Source organism: Lolium rigidum, chromosome 6, assembly GCF_022539505.1.
Source record: "Lolium rigidum isolate FL_2022 chromosome 6, APGP_CSIRO_Lrig_0.1, whole genome shotgun sequence".
In the NCBI taxonomy this organism is placed as follows: Eukaryota; Viridiplantae; Streptophyta; class Magnoliopsida; order Poales; family Poaceae; genus Lolium; species Lolium rigidum.
In genome coordinates, this window is record NC_061513.1 from 44920568 (window position 1) to 44940925 (window position 20358).

At 46.6% G+C, this 20358-nt stretch overlaps 2 protein-coding genes across 2 annotated transcripts; both read left to right on the forward strand.

Annotated features, from left to right (window-relative positions):
* Window positions 1-11078: 11078 nt before the first annotated feature.
* Window positions 11079-15714, forward strand: LOC124667981 (zinc finger CCCH domain-containing protein 12-like). The gene is given in 8 exon segments (XM_047205194.1): window positions 11079-11162; window positions 11641-11801; window positions 12487-12549; window positions 13252-13371; window positions 13469-13681; window positions 13683-13769; window positions 14277-14603; window positions 15287-15714. Coding segments are annotated over 7 exon segments (1158 nt in total). The 5' UTR covers window positions 11079-11162; window positions 11641-11645; the 3' UTR covers window positions 15479-15714.
* A 1818-nt stretch (window positions 15715-17532) lies between these two features.
* Window positions 17533-18410, forward strand: LOC124668459. Its single transcript, XM_047205592.1, has 2 exons — window positions 17533-17716; window positions 17830-18410. The coding sequence occupies exons 1-2, from the start codon at window positions 17621-17623 to the stop codon at window positions 18097-18099; spliced, it is 366 nt and encodes a 121-aa protein (XP_047061548.1). The 5' UTR covers window positions 17533-17620; the 3' UTR covers window positions 18100-18410.
* The last annotated feature ends 1948 nt before the right edge of the window (window positions 18411-20358 follow it).

Below are 20358 nucleotides of genomic sequence, written 5' to 3' on the forward strand. Positions count from 1 at the left end.
CTCTTATTAAGTTGCTTGTTGAGCGATAACCATGTTTCCGGGGACGCCATCAACTATTCTTTGTTGGATATCATGTGAGTTGCTATGCATGTCCGTCTTGTCCGAAGCAAGAGAGATCTACCACCTTCATGGTTGGAGCATGCATGTTGTTAGAGAAGAACTTTGGGCCGCTAACTAAAGCCATGATTCATGGTGGAAGTTTCAGCTTTGGACATATATCCTCAATCTCATATGAGAATAATAATTGTTGCCACATGCTTATGCATTAAAGAGGAGTCCATTATCTCGTTGTCCATGTTGTCCCGGTATGGATGTCTAAGTTGAGAATAATCAAAAGCGAGAAATCCAAAATGCGAGCTTTCTCCTTAGACCTTTGTACGAGCGACATGGAGGTACCCCATTGTGACACTTGGTTAAAACATGTGCATTGCAAAGATCCGGTAGTCCAAGCTAATTAGGACAAGGTGCGGGCACTATTAGTATACTATGCATGAGGCTTGCAACTTGTAAGATATAATTTACATAACTCATATGCTTTATTACTACCGTTGACAAAATTGTTTCATGTTTTCAAAATAAAAGCTCTAGCACAAATATAGCAATCGATGCTTTCCTCTTTGAAGGACCATTCTTTTTACTTTTATGTTGAGTCAGTTCACCTATCTCTCTCCACCTCAAGAAGCAAACACTTGTGTGAACTATGCATTGATTCCTACATACTTGCATATTGTACTTGTTATATTACTCTATGTTGAAAATTATCCATGAGATATACATGTTACAAGTTGAAAGCAACCGCTGAAACTTAATCTTTCTTTGTGTTGCTTCAATACCTTTACTTTGATTTATTGCTTTATGAGTTAACTCTTATGCAAGACTTATTAATACTTGTCTTAAAGTACTATTCATGAAAAGTCTTTGCTTTATGATTCACTTGTTTACTCATGTCATTACCATTGTTTTGATCGCTGCATTCATTACATATGTTTACAAATAGTATGATCAAGTTTATGATGGCATGTCACTTCGTAAATTATCTTTGTTATCGTTTTACTCGCTCGGGACGAGCAGTAACTAAGCTTGGGGATGCTTGATACGTCTCCGACGTATCGATAATTTCTTATGTTCCATGCCATATTATTGATGATACCTACATGTTTTATGCACACTTTATGTCATATTCGTGCATTTTCTCGGAACTAACCTATTAACAAGATGCCGAAGTGCCGCTTCGCTTTTCGCTCGTTTTTGGTTTCAGTAAATCCTAGTAACGAAATATTCTCGGAATTGGACGAAATCAAGACCCAGGGGCCTATTTCGCCACGAACCTTCCAGAAGACCGAAGAGCATACGAAGTGGGGCCACGAGGTGGCCAGACCACATGGCGGCGCGGCCAAGGGGGGCCCGCGCCGCCCTGTGGTGTGGGCCCCTCGTCAGGCCCCCAACTCTGCCCTTCCGCCTAATTAAAGCCTCCGTCGCGAAACCCCTGAGGCGAAAAAACCACGATACGGAAAACCTTCCAGAGCCGCCGCCATCGCGAAGCCAAGATCTGGGGGACAGGAGTCTCTGTTCCGGTGATACGTCTCCGACGTATCGATAATTTCTTATGTTCTATGCCATATTATTGATGATACCTACATGTTTTATGCACACTTTATGTCATATTAGTGCATTTTCTGGAACTAACCTATTAACAAGATGCCGAAGTGCCGGTTCTCGTTTTCTGCTGTTTTTGGTTTCAGAAATCCTAGTAACGAAATATTCTCGGAATTGGACGAAACGAAGACCCGGGGCCCTATTTTTCCACGGAGCTTCCGTAAGACCGAAGAACACACGAAGTGGGGCCACGAGGTGGCCAAGCTATAGGGCGGCGCGGCCCAAGCCCCGGCCGCGCCGACCTATAGCGTGGGCCCCTCGTGACGCCCCTTGACCTCGCCCTTCCGCCTACTTAAAGCCTCCGTCGCGAAACCCCCGATGCGAAAAACCACGATACGGAAAACCTTACCGAGACGCCGTCGCCGCCGATCCCATCTCGGGGATTCTGGAGATCTCCTCCGGCACCCTGCCGGAGAGGGGATTCATCTCCAGGAGGACTCTACACCGACATGGTCGCCTCGGAGTGATGAGTGAGTAGTTCAACCCCGGACTATGGGTCCATAGCAGTAGCTAGATGGTTGTCTTCTCCTCATTGTGCTTCATTGTTGGATCTTGTGAGCTGCCTAACATGATCAAGATCATCTATCTCGTAATTCTATATGTTGTGTTTGTCGGGATCCGATGGATAGAGAATACCATGTCATGTTAATTATCAAGTTATTATACATGTGTTGTTTATGATCTTGCATGCTCTCCGTTTCTAGTAGAGGCTCGGCCAAGTTTTTACTTTTAACTCCAAGAGGAAGTACTTATGCTCGATAGTGGGTTCATGCCCGCATTGACACTGGGACAAGTGATGAAAAGTTCTAAGGTTGTGTTGTGCTCGTTGCCACTAGGGATAAAACATTGGCGCTATGTCCGAGGATGTAGTTGTTGATTACATTACGCACCATACTTAATGCAATTGTCTCGTTGTTTAGCAACTTAATACTGGAGGGGGTTCGGATGATAACCTCGAAGGTGGACTTTTTAGGCATAGATGCGATTGGATGGCGGTCTATGTACTTTGTGGTAATGCCCAATTAAATCTCACTATACTTATCATGTCATGTATGTGCATTGTTATGCCCTCTCTATTTGTCAATTGCCCGACCGTAATTTGTTCACCCAACATGCTTTTATCTTATGGGAGAGACACCTCTAGTGAACTGTGGACCCCGGTCCATTCTTTAATACCGAAATACAAATCTGCTCGCAATACTTGTTTTATCGTTTTCTCTCGCAAACAATCATCTTCCACACAATACGGTTAATCCTTTGTTACTGACAAGCCGGTGAGATTGACAACCTCATCGTTTCGTTGGGGCAAAGTACTTTGGTTGTGTTGTGCGGGTTCCACGTTGGCGCCGGAATCTCCGGTGTTGCGCCGCACTATATCCCGCCGCCATCAACCTTCAACGTGCTTCTTGGCTCCTCCTGGTTCGATAAACCTTGGTTTCTTTCTGAGGGAAAACTTGCTGTTATGCGCATCATACCTTCCTCTTGGGGTTGCCCAACGAACGTGTGAAATACACGCCATCATCCGGCACCCTGCCGGAGCGGGGAAGTGCCCCCGGAAGGCTTCTCCATCGACACCGCTGCCATCTCCACCGCCATCTTCATCACCGCTGCTGCTCCCATGAGGAGGGAGTAGTTCTCCATCGAGGCTCGGGGCTGTACCGGTAGCTATGTGGTTCATCTCTCTCCTATGTGATTCAATACAATAATCTCATGAGCTGCCTTACATGATTGAGATTCATATGATGATGCTTGTAATCTAGATGTCATTGTGCTAGTCAAGTGAGTTTTACTTATGTGATCTCCGGAGACTCCTTGTCCCACGTGTGTAAAGGTGACGAGTGTGTGCACCGTGTGGGTCTCTTAGGCTATATTTCACAGAATACTTACTCACCGTTATGAATGGCGTAGTGAAGTGCTTATTTATATCTCTTTATGATTGCAATGTGTTTTGTATCACAATTTATCTATGTGCTACTCTAGTGATGTTATTAAAGTAGTTTATTCCTCCTGCACGGTGTAATGGTGACAGTGTGTGCATCCGTGTTAGTACTTGGTTTATGCTATGATTATGATCTCTTGTAGATTGTGAAGTTAACTATAGCTATGATAGTATTGATGTGATCTATTCCTCCTACATAGTGTGAAGGTGACAAGTGTGCATGCTCGTGTTAGTACTTGGTTTAGTCGTGTTGATCTTTCTTGCACTCTAAGGTTATTTAAATATGAACATTGAATTGTGGAGCTTGTTAACTCCGGCATTGAGGGTTCGTGTAATCCTACGCAATGTGTTCATCATCCAACAAAAGAGTGTAGAGTATGCATTTATCTATTCTCGTTATGTGATCAATGTTGAGAGTGTCCACTAGTGAAAGTGTAATCCCTAGGCCTTGTTCCTAAATACGCTATCGCCGCTTGTTTATCGTTTTTATCGCGTTACTATCGCCGCGTTACTATCGCTTGTTTACTCGTCCCGGGCAAAGCACTTTTCCGGTGCCGTTGCTACTACTTATTCATACCACCCGTATTTCACTATCTCTTCGCCGAACTAGTGCACCTATTAGGTGTGGTGGGGACACAAGAGACTTCTTGGTTTGTGGTTGCGGGGTTGCATGAGAGGGATATCTTTGACCTCTTCCTCCCTGAGTTCGATAAACCTTGGGTGATCCACTTAAGGGAAACTTGCTGCTGTTCTACAAACCTCTGCTCTTGGAGGCCCAACACTGTCTACAAGAATAGAAGCACCCGTAGACATCACACGTCTCGTGCGTGCTAGCTGTCGAAGGAAGACAACGAGGGGAGAAAGATTTATGAAGGGGTATGGGTCGAGGAAGGTGGGCTGGGATGCGGGGAAGGTGGGATGCCGTAGGGGAAGAGAGAAGAGATGGTCTGGGTCACCGGGGAGAGGGAAAGCAGAGGAAAGCTTGGGAAGAAAAGGCTCCGACCCTTTTTTTTCTTTTTAACAAAATTTTGTATCTGGTTTATAGATAAAGATAAGAGAAGGGAGGCAAGGGTTTATATAATATTTTTATTTTGCTAAAAACATGGATGATATGCATGCATGATTCCATGATGATGCACGGAACAAAAACAACGACGAATCTAATAGGGGTATTTCCATGGGCCGTTACAAAGAAGTTGTAGCAAGCCATTTTAGCAACTCTTGTAGAGAAGAATAGATTTTCCTCCCAAAATATTTCTCTCCTCACTTACAAAATTGTTTTTCAGAGTCCTTCTTAGTACTCTAGTGAAGGTGATCTAAAGGAACTATAGGGGATCAAAAGATCGACGAGCTCTACCTGCCACAAACAGTGGCGGATGCAAGTGCAACCTGCAGGGTGGGTGCACATGATACCCGGGATTTTTGTTTTTGTAAAATACTAATTTTTCACCATATGTGCTAGCCCTAAAAGAATGTTTTTGGCTTCTTTGGCACCACGGTGCATCCCCTTAATTATATCTATAGCTTATTCACTAACTGCAAAGGCGGTGATGCAAGATTACTTCCATATTCTGGGCCCCATCTTCCGTGACTACGGCCATGGGCTATCCCCCTAATGGCATGTAGTGATTCTTCTTAATGCCTGATTTCCTTTATCAAGAGGTATTCTAATCACGAGGGTAAGATTTTAATTATGTTTAACCCTAAATTGTATGCTAACAAACTAAAAATACACAAGGTTCTATATCAACTTGTACATGACCACTCATGGTGTGGACGCCCACACGCCCCATGCATTCGATGTTGAAGAACATGATTAGATGTCTTTCTGTGGTGCATGGTCGCACTGCCCTCCTGGATCGTAGCCAACCTCCACCCCCATCCTCCCTCTAACATCCCCTACCCCTGTCTTTGGTGCCAGGAGAGCCCTCCCAACACCCCAAACCCTAAGATCTCGTCACCGATGAGCTCCCCGCACCCTAAACTCTAAGATCTCGTCACCGACGAGTTCCCCGCACCCCAAACCCTAAGATCTTGTAACCGACGAGCTCCCCGCACCCTAAAACCCTAATTTTACTTCTCACCTCCACCTGCGGTGTCGCAGCCAACTGTGTCGTCCCCGTATTAGGTGAGGTCTAGGTCTCGCCTCACCAGAGACGGCGTGATCTCCGGCAAGGGTGCCACATTTTGGAGTGACTTCATTTTGGACGATCTGACACCTCGTCCTGCCGCCTGCAGCGTTCGAGGGCCTCGGCCAGAGAGGAGTCCCACATGACTCTCCTGGCCAGAGAGGAGGCCTCCTCCGCCATCGCCGCCTCAGCCACTGCCGCCTGCAACGCAGCCATCTGGGCGTGGTAGCGGACCCTGTCCCTAGCCGCCTCCGCCACCGCTTTGTCCCTGGCGGCGATGGCGTCCGCCAGCTCCCGGTTCTCCTGCTCGACCCGCGCGGGAGAAGGGCCCCTCCGCTGGAGTGAATCCAGGTTGGAGCATAAGTACCCCCGAGCCATGGCGACCGCATAGCTGTGGGATTCCTCCTCCGCTGCCCAAGCCTGACGGCGCAGGGCGTCCCCAGCTAGGGTATCAAAGGACGCGAGCAGGACCCGTTGGTCGCCGACGCACTCGAAGCGGCTGGGTATGACGTCGGCGGCAGCGATGTCATGGATGACGACGTCCGCGGGTGGGGCTGCCAGAGGGGCCGCCATTGCCACCCGCGCCTCCACGAGCTTCGCCCTGGCCTCGGCGAGCTCGGCTGATATGGGGGATCCCACTAGATCCTCCTAAGTTGATGCCCGATCTTTCACAGCGAGAACCCGGGGTAGTAAATCCTCCCAACAACGCGATGAACGCAGCCAGGAGAAGAGGGAACGAATCCAGCAAGCAACGGATCGGTAAACGATACGCCTCAAACCTTGAGCTAGATAATCCTTGATAAACACAAGAACCTTCGCAGCGGATATAATAGATAAACGGCAGCGCCGTACCCCCGGAGGGATGATACACGTGAACACACGCAGATAGGTGTAACCTAAACTTTAGTCTAAACTTAGCTATCCCTAACCCTAGCCGCCCCGCCTCCTTATATGAGGGGGAGGTGGCCGGCCAGCCCTTGCTGGGCTGGGGCGCCACTCTATGGGCGTACCTAACTTGGTTGGACAGGCCCAAACCAAGACTAACTCGATTTATTAAAAATCCCTAATTGGCCCATATATGACCATTAGATAAACTAAGATAATTAAGCTGGTGGAGTCCTGAATCTGGGCTCCACATAGGCCTCCATGCCCGTATCATCGGCCCTGGCGTTGGCGATTTCCGCCTTGACCGCCACGAGGCGCTCACGCCCTTGCGCGCGCTCTGCCGCCTCCGCTTCCGCAACCTCCGCCTCCGCCGCCTCCAGGTCCAGCTGCTCGGCCTGAAATGCGTCGGGTGGGCTTGGTGGCACATCTGAACAACCTGATCCCAGCTGAGGTTGTGCTCGGCCATGGATGGATGCTAGGATTTAGCTTGAGGTGTGCCCGTCAACCCCGCCGGTGTCCACCATATATAGCCACGACGGGGCGGGAAACGGCGTTGCCGCGCATGTTGTTTCCCGCGCGCGCTAAATGCCGGTGAAACTTGCCAATGTGTTGGGCAAGCGCGGGAACCGGTAATAAGAAATGCGTCGGCGAGCTCGGCCCTAGCGTTGGCGATTTCCGCCCTGGCCGCCGCGAGGCGCTCACGCCCTTGCGCGCGCTCTGCCGCCTCCGCTTCCGCAACCTCCGTCGTTCGGCCTGAAATGCGTCGGCGACTAGCTACTCGTCCTCCGGGTGGGTTTGGTGGCACATCTGAACAACCTGATCCCAGCTAAGGTTGTGCTCGGCCATGGATGGATGCTAGGGTTTAGCTTGAGGAGTATTCGTCACCCTCGCCGGTGTCTACCATATATAGCCACGGCGGGGCGGGAAACGGCGTTGCCGCGCATCTCGTTTCCCGCGCGCGATACGCCAGCGAAACTTACAAATGTGTTGGGGAAGCGCGGGAACGGCCATCGTCGCGCGGAAACCGGTAATCGCCGGCGGCAAGCCTCAACGGGACACTAAACCGCCATTAACGACCTTGACGTTGTCTCCGCTAAAAAAATGTGTCCGCACCGCTGGGATACCCCCGACGGTCGCCCTAGGCCGTATGACGTCCGTGAGCCGACGCAAACGGACACAATAAACGTCCGAAATACGTCGATCCGTTGGAGATGCCCTTAGTACAACATAAACGCCGTGCCAGCGGACAAAAAAATAAGTTGATTGCGGCATGTATAGTATAGCCAGGAAGAGAGATATGAGATGGGATACATGCAAACCCAAACCACGACATATATATGCTGCTGCTTTGGTGTTGCCGGTCGATGAGATGCGCCCACTACGGAATTGGGAATTGGCATGGCATCCCATCCCATCAGCAACTAGGCGTAGTAGCTAGGCCCATGGTACCGGTGACCACCACGCCACGCACAACACAACCAAATGCAGCGCTGCCTGCAATCAGCTCGTCGTCTCGGGAGGGACGCTCTCCCAGTCCCAGATCCTGAGCTCCAAGCCGGAGAAGCAGGATCGGAACACAAGGCCCAAAGTCGCCGCCAGATCCTCCTGGACCTGGAGTGGAGTACGTGACAACAAGTGGTCGGTGAGCACATCAGTCGACTCATCAGCAAAAAGAAAATAAAAATCGAGATAGCAGAAGAAGGATGCGCATCAATCAAGCGGGAAACAAAAGCGACGTGACGTGACTCGTCGGAGAGGAGCTCTGCTCACGAAGTAAAATAAAAAACGGCTAGGCGATTATTATTATCATGAAAGAGAAAACGAAAATGAAAATGGAAAGAAAGAGAGGAAAAGGGCAGCCGGAACGACTGGATGAGGTCAGTCGGGCACCTCCTCTCCTCACAATTCACACCCGAACAAAAAGGAGGAATTCTTTCTTGCTTTCCTTGGCTCGCGTAAAAAGGCTAAAAGGCGTTGGGAAAACGAACGAAAAAGGACAGGAGGCGAGCGCCCCGGGCAGGCACACTGGCGCGCCCCGCGCGCACTGCGACAAAGCGCTAATTGGTAGGTGCACCACCACCCCGTCCCCGTGCCAACAAAATACTACTCGTATAGGATTTCCCGGCAGGGCCAAAGATGATGCCTTTTGGCTCTCCCTCTCCGGACAAGTGTTCTTCATCAGATTGTTAAGACAAGTGACAACGTGGAAGAAGCACTACTACTAATGTAGATGACAACAAATTGGACGAGGTCTAAACCACTTTATTTATTGCAAACTTGTGAAACTATGTTGCATGCTAGTATTTTTTTTCTTAGTGGACTCAGCCCTTCCACCGACTAACTTTCATAAAAGTCAGTAATACTTGCAAAATCCATCCGTACGCATAAAAACCGTGAGGACTATAATGTGGTGCAAGAAAAAAAAACAGGAATTGGCGGTGGGAGCAAAGGTGATGTCTTTTTTCGGCTTGGCCAGACAAGTGTTTTTACATCATGAAGACAAGGGCCGGCATGGGTGAACGGTGCAAACCTAGGTATATATACCTTAAAAGGATCTACTCCTTTTGATCCCTTTTAATTGATTCGGATTTAATACAACTGTAAACTAAATCCAAGTTGATTAAATAGGACCAGAGGGAGTAATAAATTTTAGCATTCTCGGACATTCATTTAACTAACTTTCATAAAAGAACACATACATGCCATAAATCGAGGGGTTGTGGCCCAAGCCAAATGTACATCTCATTACACAAGCACTCCTTTCGACGCTTAAATTGCATGACATATACCATCTATCACATCTGTTCTTACGTCAGTGCTCCTTTCGACGATTAAGCTTTACGCGTTCTATTCTTTGTCGCATCTCTTTTTGCGTTAGTGCTTATTTTTGGTTCCTTATATCCTTTGTCGCGTCTCTTCTTGCGTTGGTGCTCCTTTCGGCGCCTTCTATCGTCGGTCGCCTCGCTTCTCACGTCAATGCTTCTTTCGGCGCTTAAATTGTACACCATATACCATCTGGCACATCTCTTCTTACGTCAATGCTCCTTTCGTCGATTAAGCTTTCGCCTTCTATCATTTGTCGCATCTCTTTCTTGCGTCGGTGCTCCTTTCGGCGCCTTCTATCGTCGGTCGCCTCGCTTCTCACGTCAATGCTCCTTTCGGCGCTTAAATTGTACGCCATATACCATCTAGAACATATATTCTTATGTCAACGCTCCTTTCGCTGGTTAAGCTTGTCGCATCTCTTTCTTGCGTCGGTGCTCCTTTCGGCGCCTTCTATCGTCGGTCGCCTCGCTTCTCACGTCAATGCTCCTTTTGGCGCTTAAACTGTACGCCATATTCCATCTAGCACATCTCTTCTCATGTCAATGCTCCTTTCGGCGCTTAAATTGTACGCCATATACCATCTGGCACATCTCTTCTTACGCCAATGCTCTTTTCGGCGATTAAGCTTTACACCTTCTATCCTTTGTCGCATCTCTTTCTTACGCCAGTGCTCATTTCTGGTGACTTCTATCATGTGTCGCGTCTCTTCTTACTTCGGTGCTCCTTTCGGCGCCTTCTATCGCCGACCGCGTCGCTTCTCACGTCAATGCTCCTTTCGGCGCTTAAATTGTACGCCATATGCCATCTGTCACATCTCTTCTTACGTCAGTGCTCCTTCCGGCACTTTCTATCACCGTCCTCCTCGCTTCTCACGTCACTGCACCTTTCGGCGATTGGCATTTTTCGCCTTCTGTCATTTATTGCCTCGCGATCCATGCCATTGCGTGCCGCTGTCCATGTTCTTTCCTTTTGCAAGGCTACCCATCTCGGTTTCTCCGCCCAACAGAAAAATGTCCCGTCCCTAGCCTTAACCACTCTTCACCGTTGTTGCCATTCTACATAGGTAAGAGTGACATGGTCACTCTTGTTGTCAAACTTCGTTCACGGACATGGCTGCGGTGACGTAGAAGGGGGAGCAAAGATAACTAACAAAGTGACCTAAAAAAAACCCAACAAAGTAAAACACACAATTACAAAGATAACCCCAACATGTCCACAAGCAAGATTAGGGGAGAAATAAAAATCTCCGGTTTGATCTCCCATGTCCTTGCCATGATCAAATATTTTAAAGTCAAACAAGACATTTTGGTAAGGTAAAAAAGAAAACGGAGCACTTTGAGGCGATGGTACGCGTGAAGGGCGCGTGTTGGGACCGCAAACGCTTTGGGTGCACGTAGCAGGGCCGCGCACCGGAAAAAGAGAGCGAGAGAAAGGGAGAGGAAATAAATACGAGCGGCAGGCAGCGGCAGGCAGGGCGCCCTCCACACCGCACCGATCACTCGCCGGAGCTCCCAATCAATGGCCGCCCCCGCCGCCGCGATCGTGTGATGGCCCGCGCAGCCGCTCGCTGCCCATGGACGAAGCCGGAAGGGCCCCCGCTCCCGCGGTGGTGACCGTCACGGCCTCCGCCGCCGCGCCCTCGCCTCCCGCTCCCCCTCCCCCGCCCCCCGCCACCGCCACCGCCGACACCGGCACGCCCTCGCCCGACCCCGATGCACTCTATCAAGGTTAGGGTTTCCGTCTCCTCGCGCCAGCGTCCGACCGATTTTGGGGAATTTCGGTTATCGGCCGCTCAATTCCGCCCCCCGTAGGTTATGCGCCGACGCTTCGTTTTACCTTTTCTTTTTCCCGCGATTTATTATTATTGCCTAATAATCAGTGGCTGTTCTCGCAGTATACTGCGATGGATTATGGGTCTCATCAATCCCTATATGGATACTATTATTATACTAAAAGCTAGTATCGTTTTGTGTGTATCTCCGTGTGGACGCGGAATTGGGGTTTTTGTGGGCGCTCGATCATGCCAAACTGTGGCGCTCTTGATTTCACGTTCTATATGCAGATTCCTGTAGAATGTAGATAGTTCTAATGTCTCAAACCGGTCGCCAGTAAAATTTTGCACAAATTTGATCTCGATTTTTGCTAGCTTGTAGTGGTTTCTGCTTATTATGTTCTAACTAACATCGTGTCCAATGTTCGCTGCAGAGGGGATGTGGCACCAGATGGCCATGAGCAGCGGTGCCACTATGCAACAGGGCCCATATCCTGAGCGGCCGGGGGAACCCGACTGCACTTACTACCTCAGGACTGGATTGTGTAGGTTCGGCTTGAGCTGCAGGTTCAATCACCCTCCTGATAGGAATATGGTGAGTAACCACCCCTCTCTCTCCCAGCTGTTATACTGCTCTGCATCACGCATTTACAATCATCAGCACGTTTTGCACATTTGCCTATACGGCGTTTCCTCATGTACATAATTAGCACTGTTGAAGTGTGTATGGAATTGGACGAGAAATACCATGTGTGGTGTGATAGTCAGTGTATCAAATGCTCTGCTCCATGATTTTGTATGACCACCTATAGATATTTATGTATGCTTTCTCATTCGGAGGGGACACAGATGTTAGCACCAGCATGCTGGTAAAACATTTTTAGCTTGGTGAGTGTCATTGCCGGCTATTAATCCCTGTGAACTTTTCCTTCAGCGTTGGATAGTTTGCTACTACCTCCGTTCCAAAATATAAGCCTTTTTAGAAAGTTATAAATAACTTTCTAAAAAGGCTTATATTTTGGAACGGAGGTAATACATGTTACTCATGTGTTTATAATAGACACAAGCCACTTTTCATTGGGTAACTATCCCTATTCCCTAATATGTCACTTTCTTTTGGATAATTTATAATTGCCACTCGCCGGCTGCATGTCATTTCTGTTAGTGAGGCATTACAGTACTAACTTCCAACTTTCTGTACAATCATTTCCGTACTTACTAATTGCTGTTTCTTTACTTCATCTCATATTTTTCTTCTCAACTCATCTTCTTAATGCTAGGCTATTGCCTCTGCTAGAATCAAAGGAGAATATCCTGAGAGGGTGGGACAACCAGAATGTCAGGTACTCACGATTACAAACTGCTTGTTTTTTCAGAAGTATTGTTTATTCATAGATTTTACTTGGATCCAGCCAATGTTGTGCTGGTTAACAATATTTAGCAATGTTACATGTGGCTTGTTTTCTGCTTATGTGATATTTTAGGGCTATTACTTACCTGGTTAACACATGCTTTGGGGGAAAAAGGGGCTCTTAAATTTGGTTAATGCTGCTTCCATATATGATTATATGTTGAGAAAAAACATGTGGCTTGTTTTCTTCTTATGCAATATTTTAGGGCAATTGCTTACCTGGTTAACATATGGTTTGGGGGATGTGTGCAGAAAAGGGGCTCTTAAATGTGGTTAATGCTGCTTCCATATATGATTATATGTTGAGAAAAAAATTGAGGCTCATATGAACACTGAGAAAAATACTGAGGTTTTTTATTCGGTGCTTGTTTGTACAAACTGATTATCATTTTAAAACCAAACCAGATAACGGTTACCAACATTTTGTAGAAGTGTACTTGTACGGCAAGAAAATAGTCGCTAGGTGATTAGCTTCAGTTTTTGCCAGAATGATAACCACAATCTTGGAGTTGCTGTAAAATTGACTTTTATGTAGAGTCTACATCTTGCAATATAGGAGCGGTATAGTTCTATCATTTTTATGCCATGCTGGACAATGTTGAACTGATGGAATTTCTCAACGTTTTTTGTTCAGTACTATCTGAAGACTGGAACATGCAAGTTTGGGCCTACATGTAAATTCCATCATCCCAGAGAAAAGGCTGGGATCCAGGGAATGGCACAGCTAAACTCATTAGGATACCCACTTCGACCGGTTAGTAGTTCACTGTTAGCTGAATAGTATTATTCTGTCCATCCATTTGTTTATTTTTCTGTTTGTTGGGCTGACTGAAATTTATTTACTGTTGTAGAATGAAAGGGAGTGTGCATACTACTTAAAAACGGGACAGTGTAAATACGGGAATACATGTAAATTTAACCACCCAGAACTTTTCAATGCGGTGCCTTCCTCGCGTGGTTCCCCTATTTATCCTTCTGTACATACCTCTGGAAGCACTGGTCCACATTCCTATACTGGAACTACTATGGCCAGCTGGGCTTATCCAAGAGGTTCTTTCTGCTCCAAGCCCTCGATGGCAAGGTGCTTCAAATTATGCACCGATGATTGTACCACAAGGTCTTGTTCAAGTACCAAGCTGGAATTCATATCCTGTAAGATCATCTCATCTCATAGTCAGGCAGCATAATGAGTTTTCACTTAGTCGTGATATGTTTAGTGTATTTATCTTGTTTGGGCTTTGATTTCCTATACCAACAGGGTAAAAAAGTACGGAATATGCCAGTGCTAACTTTTAACTTGCCTTTTCTCATTATTTGGATCTCTGCAAGTCTTACCCTGGAATTCCATTGTTTTGTGCCTTGGCTCTGATATAGCCGGACTATATTTGCATTATGTTTCCATTTGAATTTGTATCGCCATGATGTTTTCTAGATACAAATCATCAAGTAGGATTTAATGATTTAAGTTCAGTTGCAAATGAGTCTGTTCTATATGCATCGTGGAAAGCTCTGATATGGAGCTTTTGTCTATAATATTTTGTTTGGCTTTGTTAATCTCTAATATGTTTCAAAAATTGTGACATGAAAACATGCCCTTAAATACATCAATTGTTTGATTCTATTTAGGGTTGATATTTCTTATTTTGTTTATCTTTCAAGGGACAAATACTACCTGTTTCATCTTCCGAGAGTCGACTTCAGTCTCCAGGAGCTCAACAATACTATGGAACTTCTCGACAAGGTGAAGGTAGTGCTGGCAATCAGGGAATGCTCTCACCCTACAGATCCAGCTCGTTTCCTGTACCTCAGTATGCACTTCAGAGAGAGAATGTATTTCCCGAGAGACCTGATCAACCAGAATGCATATACTACATAAAGACTGGAGATTGTAAGTTTGGTGCAGTTTGCAAGTTCCATCATCCCCGGGTGCGATCACAACCTTCCCCAGACTGTGTGTTGAGCCCAATGGGTCTTCCACTACGCCCAGTAAGTATATGGAAACCTTCTATTGATGTTTTATCTCCATGATAGTTTTATTCCATATGATTTATAGTTTTGCCTGTCCATTTTCTGAGCTCTTTACCACCTATCATCTGTCTGTGGGAGAGGCTTAAGTATAGTTGATTTGCGTTAATGTTTGTGAATATAGATTGAGATGAACTGTAGAACCAAAGATGTTTCACATATCGTCCGGTTACATGATTGGTTCTGAAATGTAATGATAAAGTTCCTGATATTGATGACCAATTCCCAAAGCAACAAAATATCTTCTTGTCGTTGCTGAAGCTAAATCCTGTAGATTCATAGCCTATTTGTTAAACCATGCCTGTATTGGCTACACATTGTTTAATCATCAAATTCATGTTGAAGTCACAGCCGGTAAATCTACTGTGGTAGGTACAATAAGGATACTGTCGATTGCAGTGTACCACATTGTTATGAGATGTCAATCTGACAGGGAAGCAATAAAGTACCTATCTGTAGTGACTATTTTGCTAGCATACTGTACCGATTTAGCTGTTCAATGAATATGGCTTAATTTGAGATCTGTTAGTGCTTCTCAAATTGGAATGCCTGATATTATTACTGCAGTTACTGCAATATAGTTCTACTTTTCTGTTCCTAGTACACCTATTGGACCCATGATGATTATATTTTGTGTTTTTCAGGGGGAAGAGCTCTGCAAATTCTATTCCCGTTATGGCATCTGCAAGTTCGGCGTAAACTGCAAGTTTGACCACCCGATGGCTACTCCGGTGGGCGTCTATGCGTATGGCTACTCCGCCTCCGCTTCACCTAACGCGCCTACTGCTCGGCGCCTCCTGGAGTCCCCCTCTGGATCTGCCTCGTACCCATCCTAGGTCAGGGTCCCTTGGCATTTGACCCGCTGCCTGCCTTGATGTATAAAATGCATCGCCGCCCCGCCTGAGGCGCTGCGAAATGTTTCCCCCCTAACTCCCCGGAATCAAGTTCTGTAAATTGAGTTGCTGCCAGAGATGTACAGTTCTCTTTTTTTTTGTTTTGTCAATTCAGAATCATTGGAGAGGCCAATTGCAACCGAAATAATTGAATGCAGATAACCCAGTTTTCAGGCTTAGCATTGGTATTGATCTACTACTTTGGAGTATATCAATCAAAGGTTCCTAAGAGTAAGAGGTGGTGGTACTGTTAGGAAATTGATGTGGAGGAAGCACAGGTGATTTTCTCTCCTACAAAACCCTGTTGCATCAATGCATTGACTAGTATTACTGGTGTGGTTTGCATTTAGTAGAAGATCTGCATTTAGTTGATGTCCTGGAGTGGTTTTCATTCCGCTGTGAGATTAGCTTCGAAGGACATTGCCCCGTCGTCCATGCACAAAGACCTCGGCCACACATGGGTGGAGGTAAATGTTGGAAGGATGCAGAAAACTGGCACCTACATTCGGTTGCGGCGTCGCCATCATGATCTCGCACAGAGAAAGTTTTGTGAGGTAACCAGGCTCCGCCCAACAACCAGCGTTAATGCGGCCATCATGATAAGGTGCGGAACCTGGTCCAACCGCGTTTCTCGTTGCGAGGTGGGGAGCATAAATGCTTGCCCCAAATCCACGGTACAAACAAGGTTCCTCTAGACGGTGACTGGTTTCTGTCAAGATTTGAGGATTGATCTTGCGAATTTTTGCAGTCTTGGCCTGGCAGTGTCAGCCGGCCTGAATCCTCGCAAGATCTCCCTGTAAAAACCAGATTCATTCAACAGAACACAATGCTGTCAGGGTTAACGCATGTGTTGGTATGAACTCGACACAGAAACTTTGTTAGATCGCGGCATAGGCCATGGGAAGAACACTGAAGCTCGTTAGCCATATGAACACAAAGAGATGTGTACGTGCATTTTTCCTTCCGTTTTGCTAATTCTCAGTAAAATGAGATTTATCTTAGAGCTCAGTAGAATCTGCAGCTGTTGAAATCACGCCAAGATTCGTGCGTCGTCTTCTACCTTGCACATACTGAGCAGGAGGAGGGAGGAGGCGGGGGAACGTCTGCTGAGCCGGAGCCGGTGAAGGCAAGGATGCACCTTAGGGTGCGGGTGCGGGGTGCCGGCGTCGGAGAAGAAGGGGGTGAGGATTAGAGGGATGGCTGGGGCGAAGATGGATCGGCGAAGAGAGTAGCAGGGGATTGATGACGGCGGAGCAGCAGAGAGAGCATCGGAGAGAGCAGCGATCGATCGTCCACCTCCATAGAGCCGGGTGACCAGTAGGTAGTAGGTTAGAGATGAAGCAAGTTTCACATGTCATCCGAGATTGAGGAGTGAATAATGTTTTACTCGGATTTGGCCTAAAACATCATTTATTCCTCGATCCTGAATGACATGAAAATAAAACTACAATTGTCTTAAAAAATTCCTATCGGGCAGCCTGTTTAGGAGCGCCGGTGTGGGAACAGCACACCAAAATAGAGGATGCAGTGCCGGCGTCCTCCATACGGCAGTGTCGACCTCTCTGTCGGGGTCTATTTAGGGGCCACCAGTGGAGATGCTCTAAGTGAGCCCTAGACAGACCCTCCTTCCTTGTAAAACCGAGTGCAAAGTGGTGCATCCAAGGAAAAAATCTGTGTTCCATCATCATCGCATAGGATCACAGATCGGAATCCTAGTTGTAGCAGGATCATCCATAGGAGGATCCCGGATGGACATCACGCACGAAAGTTGATCGGGTGGAGATTTTCGGACGAGCAGATCATGTGCGAGTTTACACTTTTTTTCTACTATATCCCCATGCGGCCAGGCCCACTTTGGTAATAAGCCCAGCCAGACCACGCCGGTGAGTGACGCCGGACGTGACGACATGCGGCGAGGCTTTTCTACGAGATCTCGCAACCCAATTTCTCTCTCTCTGCCCCCGAGAGTAAACAGACCCTCACTGCCACAGCCACTTCCCCACCTCCTCAGTTCAGTCCTCTTCACCCACTGCCCAGTCCAAGCCCGTCCAAATCCCCGCTCCAGCGGCGAGCGAGCGAGAGAGGATGCCCGCCGCCATGCCCACCCTGCTCTTCCTCCTCCTCCTCTTCCTCTCCCTCGCCGCCACCTCTACCTGCTCCCACTCCCAGACCCAGTCACAGGTAAGCAACTTCCTCCTTCCTCTTCTTGCCTCGCCCAATTCCGCCAATCTTGGGGCCACGAACCCTGACTGACAGCCATTGCCGCCCTCTCTCTCTCTCTCGCGCGCGTGCAGGTCCCGGACGCGGAGCCGCAGCAGGCGGTGGAGATGGTGCCGATGGCCACGGCGGCCGGGTCCGGCTACAGCGGCGTGGTCCTGAACGAGACGCGGCGGCGGCTGGGCCGCTTCCAGCTCTGCGCGCCCTGCACCTGCTGCGGCGGGCCCAGGGGCGTCTGCGTCCTCGCCCCGTGCTGCTACGCCATCAACTGCAACATCCCCAACCGCCCCTTCGGCTTCTGCTCATTCACGCCCAAGGCCTGCAGCTGCTTCGGATGCAACATCTGAATTCGCCATCCCGCGGGAAGCAGTGTGAGGGGTGGAGGGTACCAAAAGGACATATGATTCCCCCGCCCCGGCGCCTGGTTAAGCTGCTGCCGAGTATTTGTTATTGTTTCTAGCTATATTTTGCTACGAATTCGTTATTTATAGTATAATTGTGTAGTTGTTGTTGCTACGGTTGAATTGGTTAACAGAGAGAGGGGGTCAATTCGGATGTTGGCGGTTCTAGGGTTGTGTTGTGGCAACATTACAGTCTTCTTTTCTCGTGTTTGTGTTACCATTCTGCTTTTATGGATAGATTAGTGTTTTTTACTCCAGAGATTCAGTCCCTCTTAGTAAACAGGTCAAGCCAGGCCAAGTATTTTCAAACGCATTATATTTTCCGGACAATACTTTTTTTTTCCTAATGCGTTCTTCATTGTCGGTTCTCAAATTGAAGTCCTGGAAGGTTGACAGCTCACACATCCATCTCTTTGTGCACATCTTGTCTTCTCGTTAGATCAATCTTGCTCTTAACAGACATGTTTATGTGTATGTATGTTGACTGGTGAGTACAAACCGCTAGTATGAAATATGTATAATCTTCCTCAACACTAGAATGCTCTGCTCTGGAGACCATGCTATTTTCACCGACTTGGTAAAATTGAGCTCCGTCGGAGGGTTGCATTATTTGTATCATCAATGTATGCATGCATACATATGTTGTTACTGCGGTTTTATGTGTGATTGGTTCTCTGTTACTCCACCTTTACAAGTTTATTGTAAAGATTTCTTGCTTCAGGATTTCTGACCAAAACCATCATTCATGGCACATGCTCCTGTATATTTGTTACTGGAACCTAGGTTTAGTTTTTATTCTGCTACCAATTTACTACAAGTTATCCTATTGACTGCTCTTTTAACTTTATTTCTTTTATTACTTGTGGTCCATGTTTTGAATCAAATAACCTGAATCTGTTTCTTGTATATTTGTTGCTGGAACCTAGGTTTAATTTTTTCTGCTGCCAATTTACAAGTTAACCTACTGACTGCTCTTTTAACTTCATTTCTTTATCTGTGGTTGGTTCTTTTTGAATCAAATAACCAGAATCTGGTTATTGTAAATTTGTTACAGGAACCTAGGTTTAATTTTTATTCTGCTACCATTTACAAGCTAACCTATTGACTGCTCTTTTAATATGTGGTCCATTGTTTTTAATCAATAACCAGAATCTTGTTGGCTGCTAAATAGCAATGCACATGCATTGGTTTCTTCACAAGAAACAACGATTATCTATCATCAATCATATGCTCTACATTATTCGGTTTACTTGTTTAAGGCAATCCTTGTTTGTAAGTGAACTGTGTATTTACACCATCAAAAGTTGCGTAAAATGTATTATCTTTGGTTGATATCTGTTTCAGGCATTAATCTGTGTTGCGATGATAATTCCCGAGCAAGTACTTATTTGATTTGCTTGTTTTTGTTTCTGTTTTTTTTTACCCTTGGCCCTTTCAGCGCCATACCTCAACAAATGAACATACAACTTACTCCTGTACAAAGTAAAAGCAAATGGACATTCGCATGCATCGTAGGCAGTCCTTGTTCCTAACTGAACTTGGCAAACTCTGCTGTTTAGCTGCAGTAAGACCATCTAAAGTTTGCGCCTTCTCACAATTTCTGTATTGGTTTACGGTATTTGATGGGGCATTTGATTTATATAATAAATAATGGTGTTAGGAACATGCCAATAACCTACTTTACTGCTTGTGCTGTTCATAGGTGGTACCAAAACGTAGATCATGTGCCAATGCTCCAGTAGCAGCTTTTCTCCCCCATCTATGACTATTGAGTAGAAGTGCATCAACTTGCGTGTTGTTAACACCCATCATCAGGCCATCACTCTCCGTGTCGCGTCTCCTGCATGCAAGTCTCGGTCTAGAGAGAATGATCATGATTGTGAAGTGACTTCTGAGTAATAATACTGAAAAGTAGGACGCAAAAGGGATTTTTCTTAGAGGGGAACAAGTGAGTTTGTCTTAGATCTCATCTTGAATTTCCCCCTTTTCCTCTTGCTTATGTCTCAATCCAGGTTGAATCCATCCTTTTCCTTGGTTGGAAATAGAATATAGTGTAAATCATTAACAAGTCGAACTTTTATCGATTTTTTTTAGCAAGTTATGGTCAGTGATCCATCGCTTCATCCTAAGTTGACGGTGACGAAAGTGTGCCTTTGGTCAGTATACCTGTATAGCTCTCTTGTGTGTGAAACGATAACTGAATAT

Bases quoted from the DNA above. Each gene is read 5' to 3' on its own strand.
- LOC124668459 (XM_047205592.1), top strand. From the start codon at position 17,621: ATGCCCGCCGCCATGCCCACCCTGCTCTTCCTCCTCCTCCTCTTCCTC. The intron at 17,717-17,829 runs GTAAGCAACTTC...GCGCGCGTGCAG, and splicing joins ACTCCCAGACCCAGTCACAG to GTCCCGGACGCGGAGCCGCA.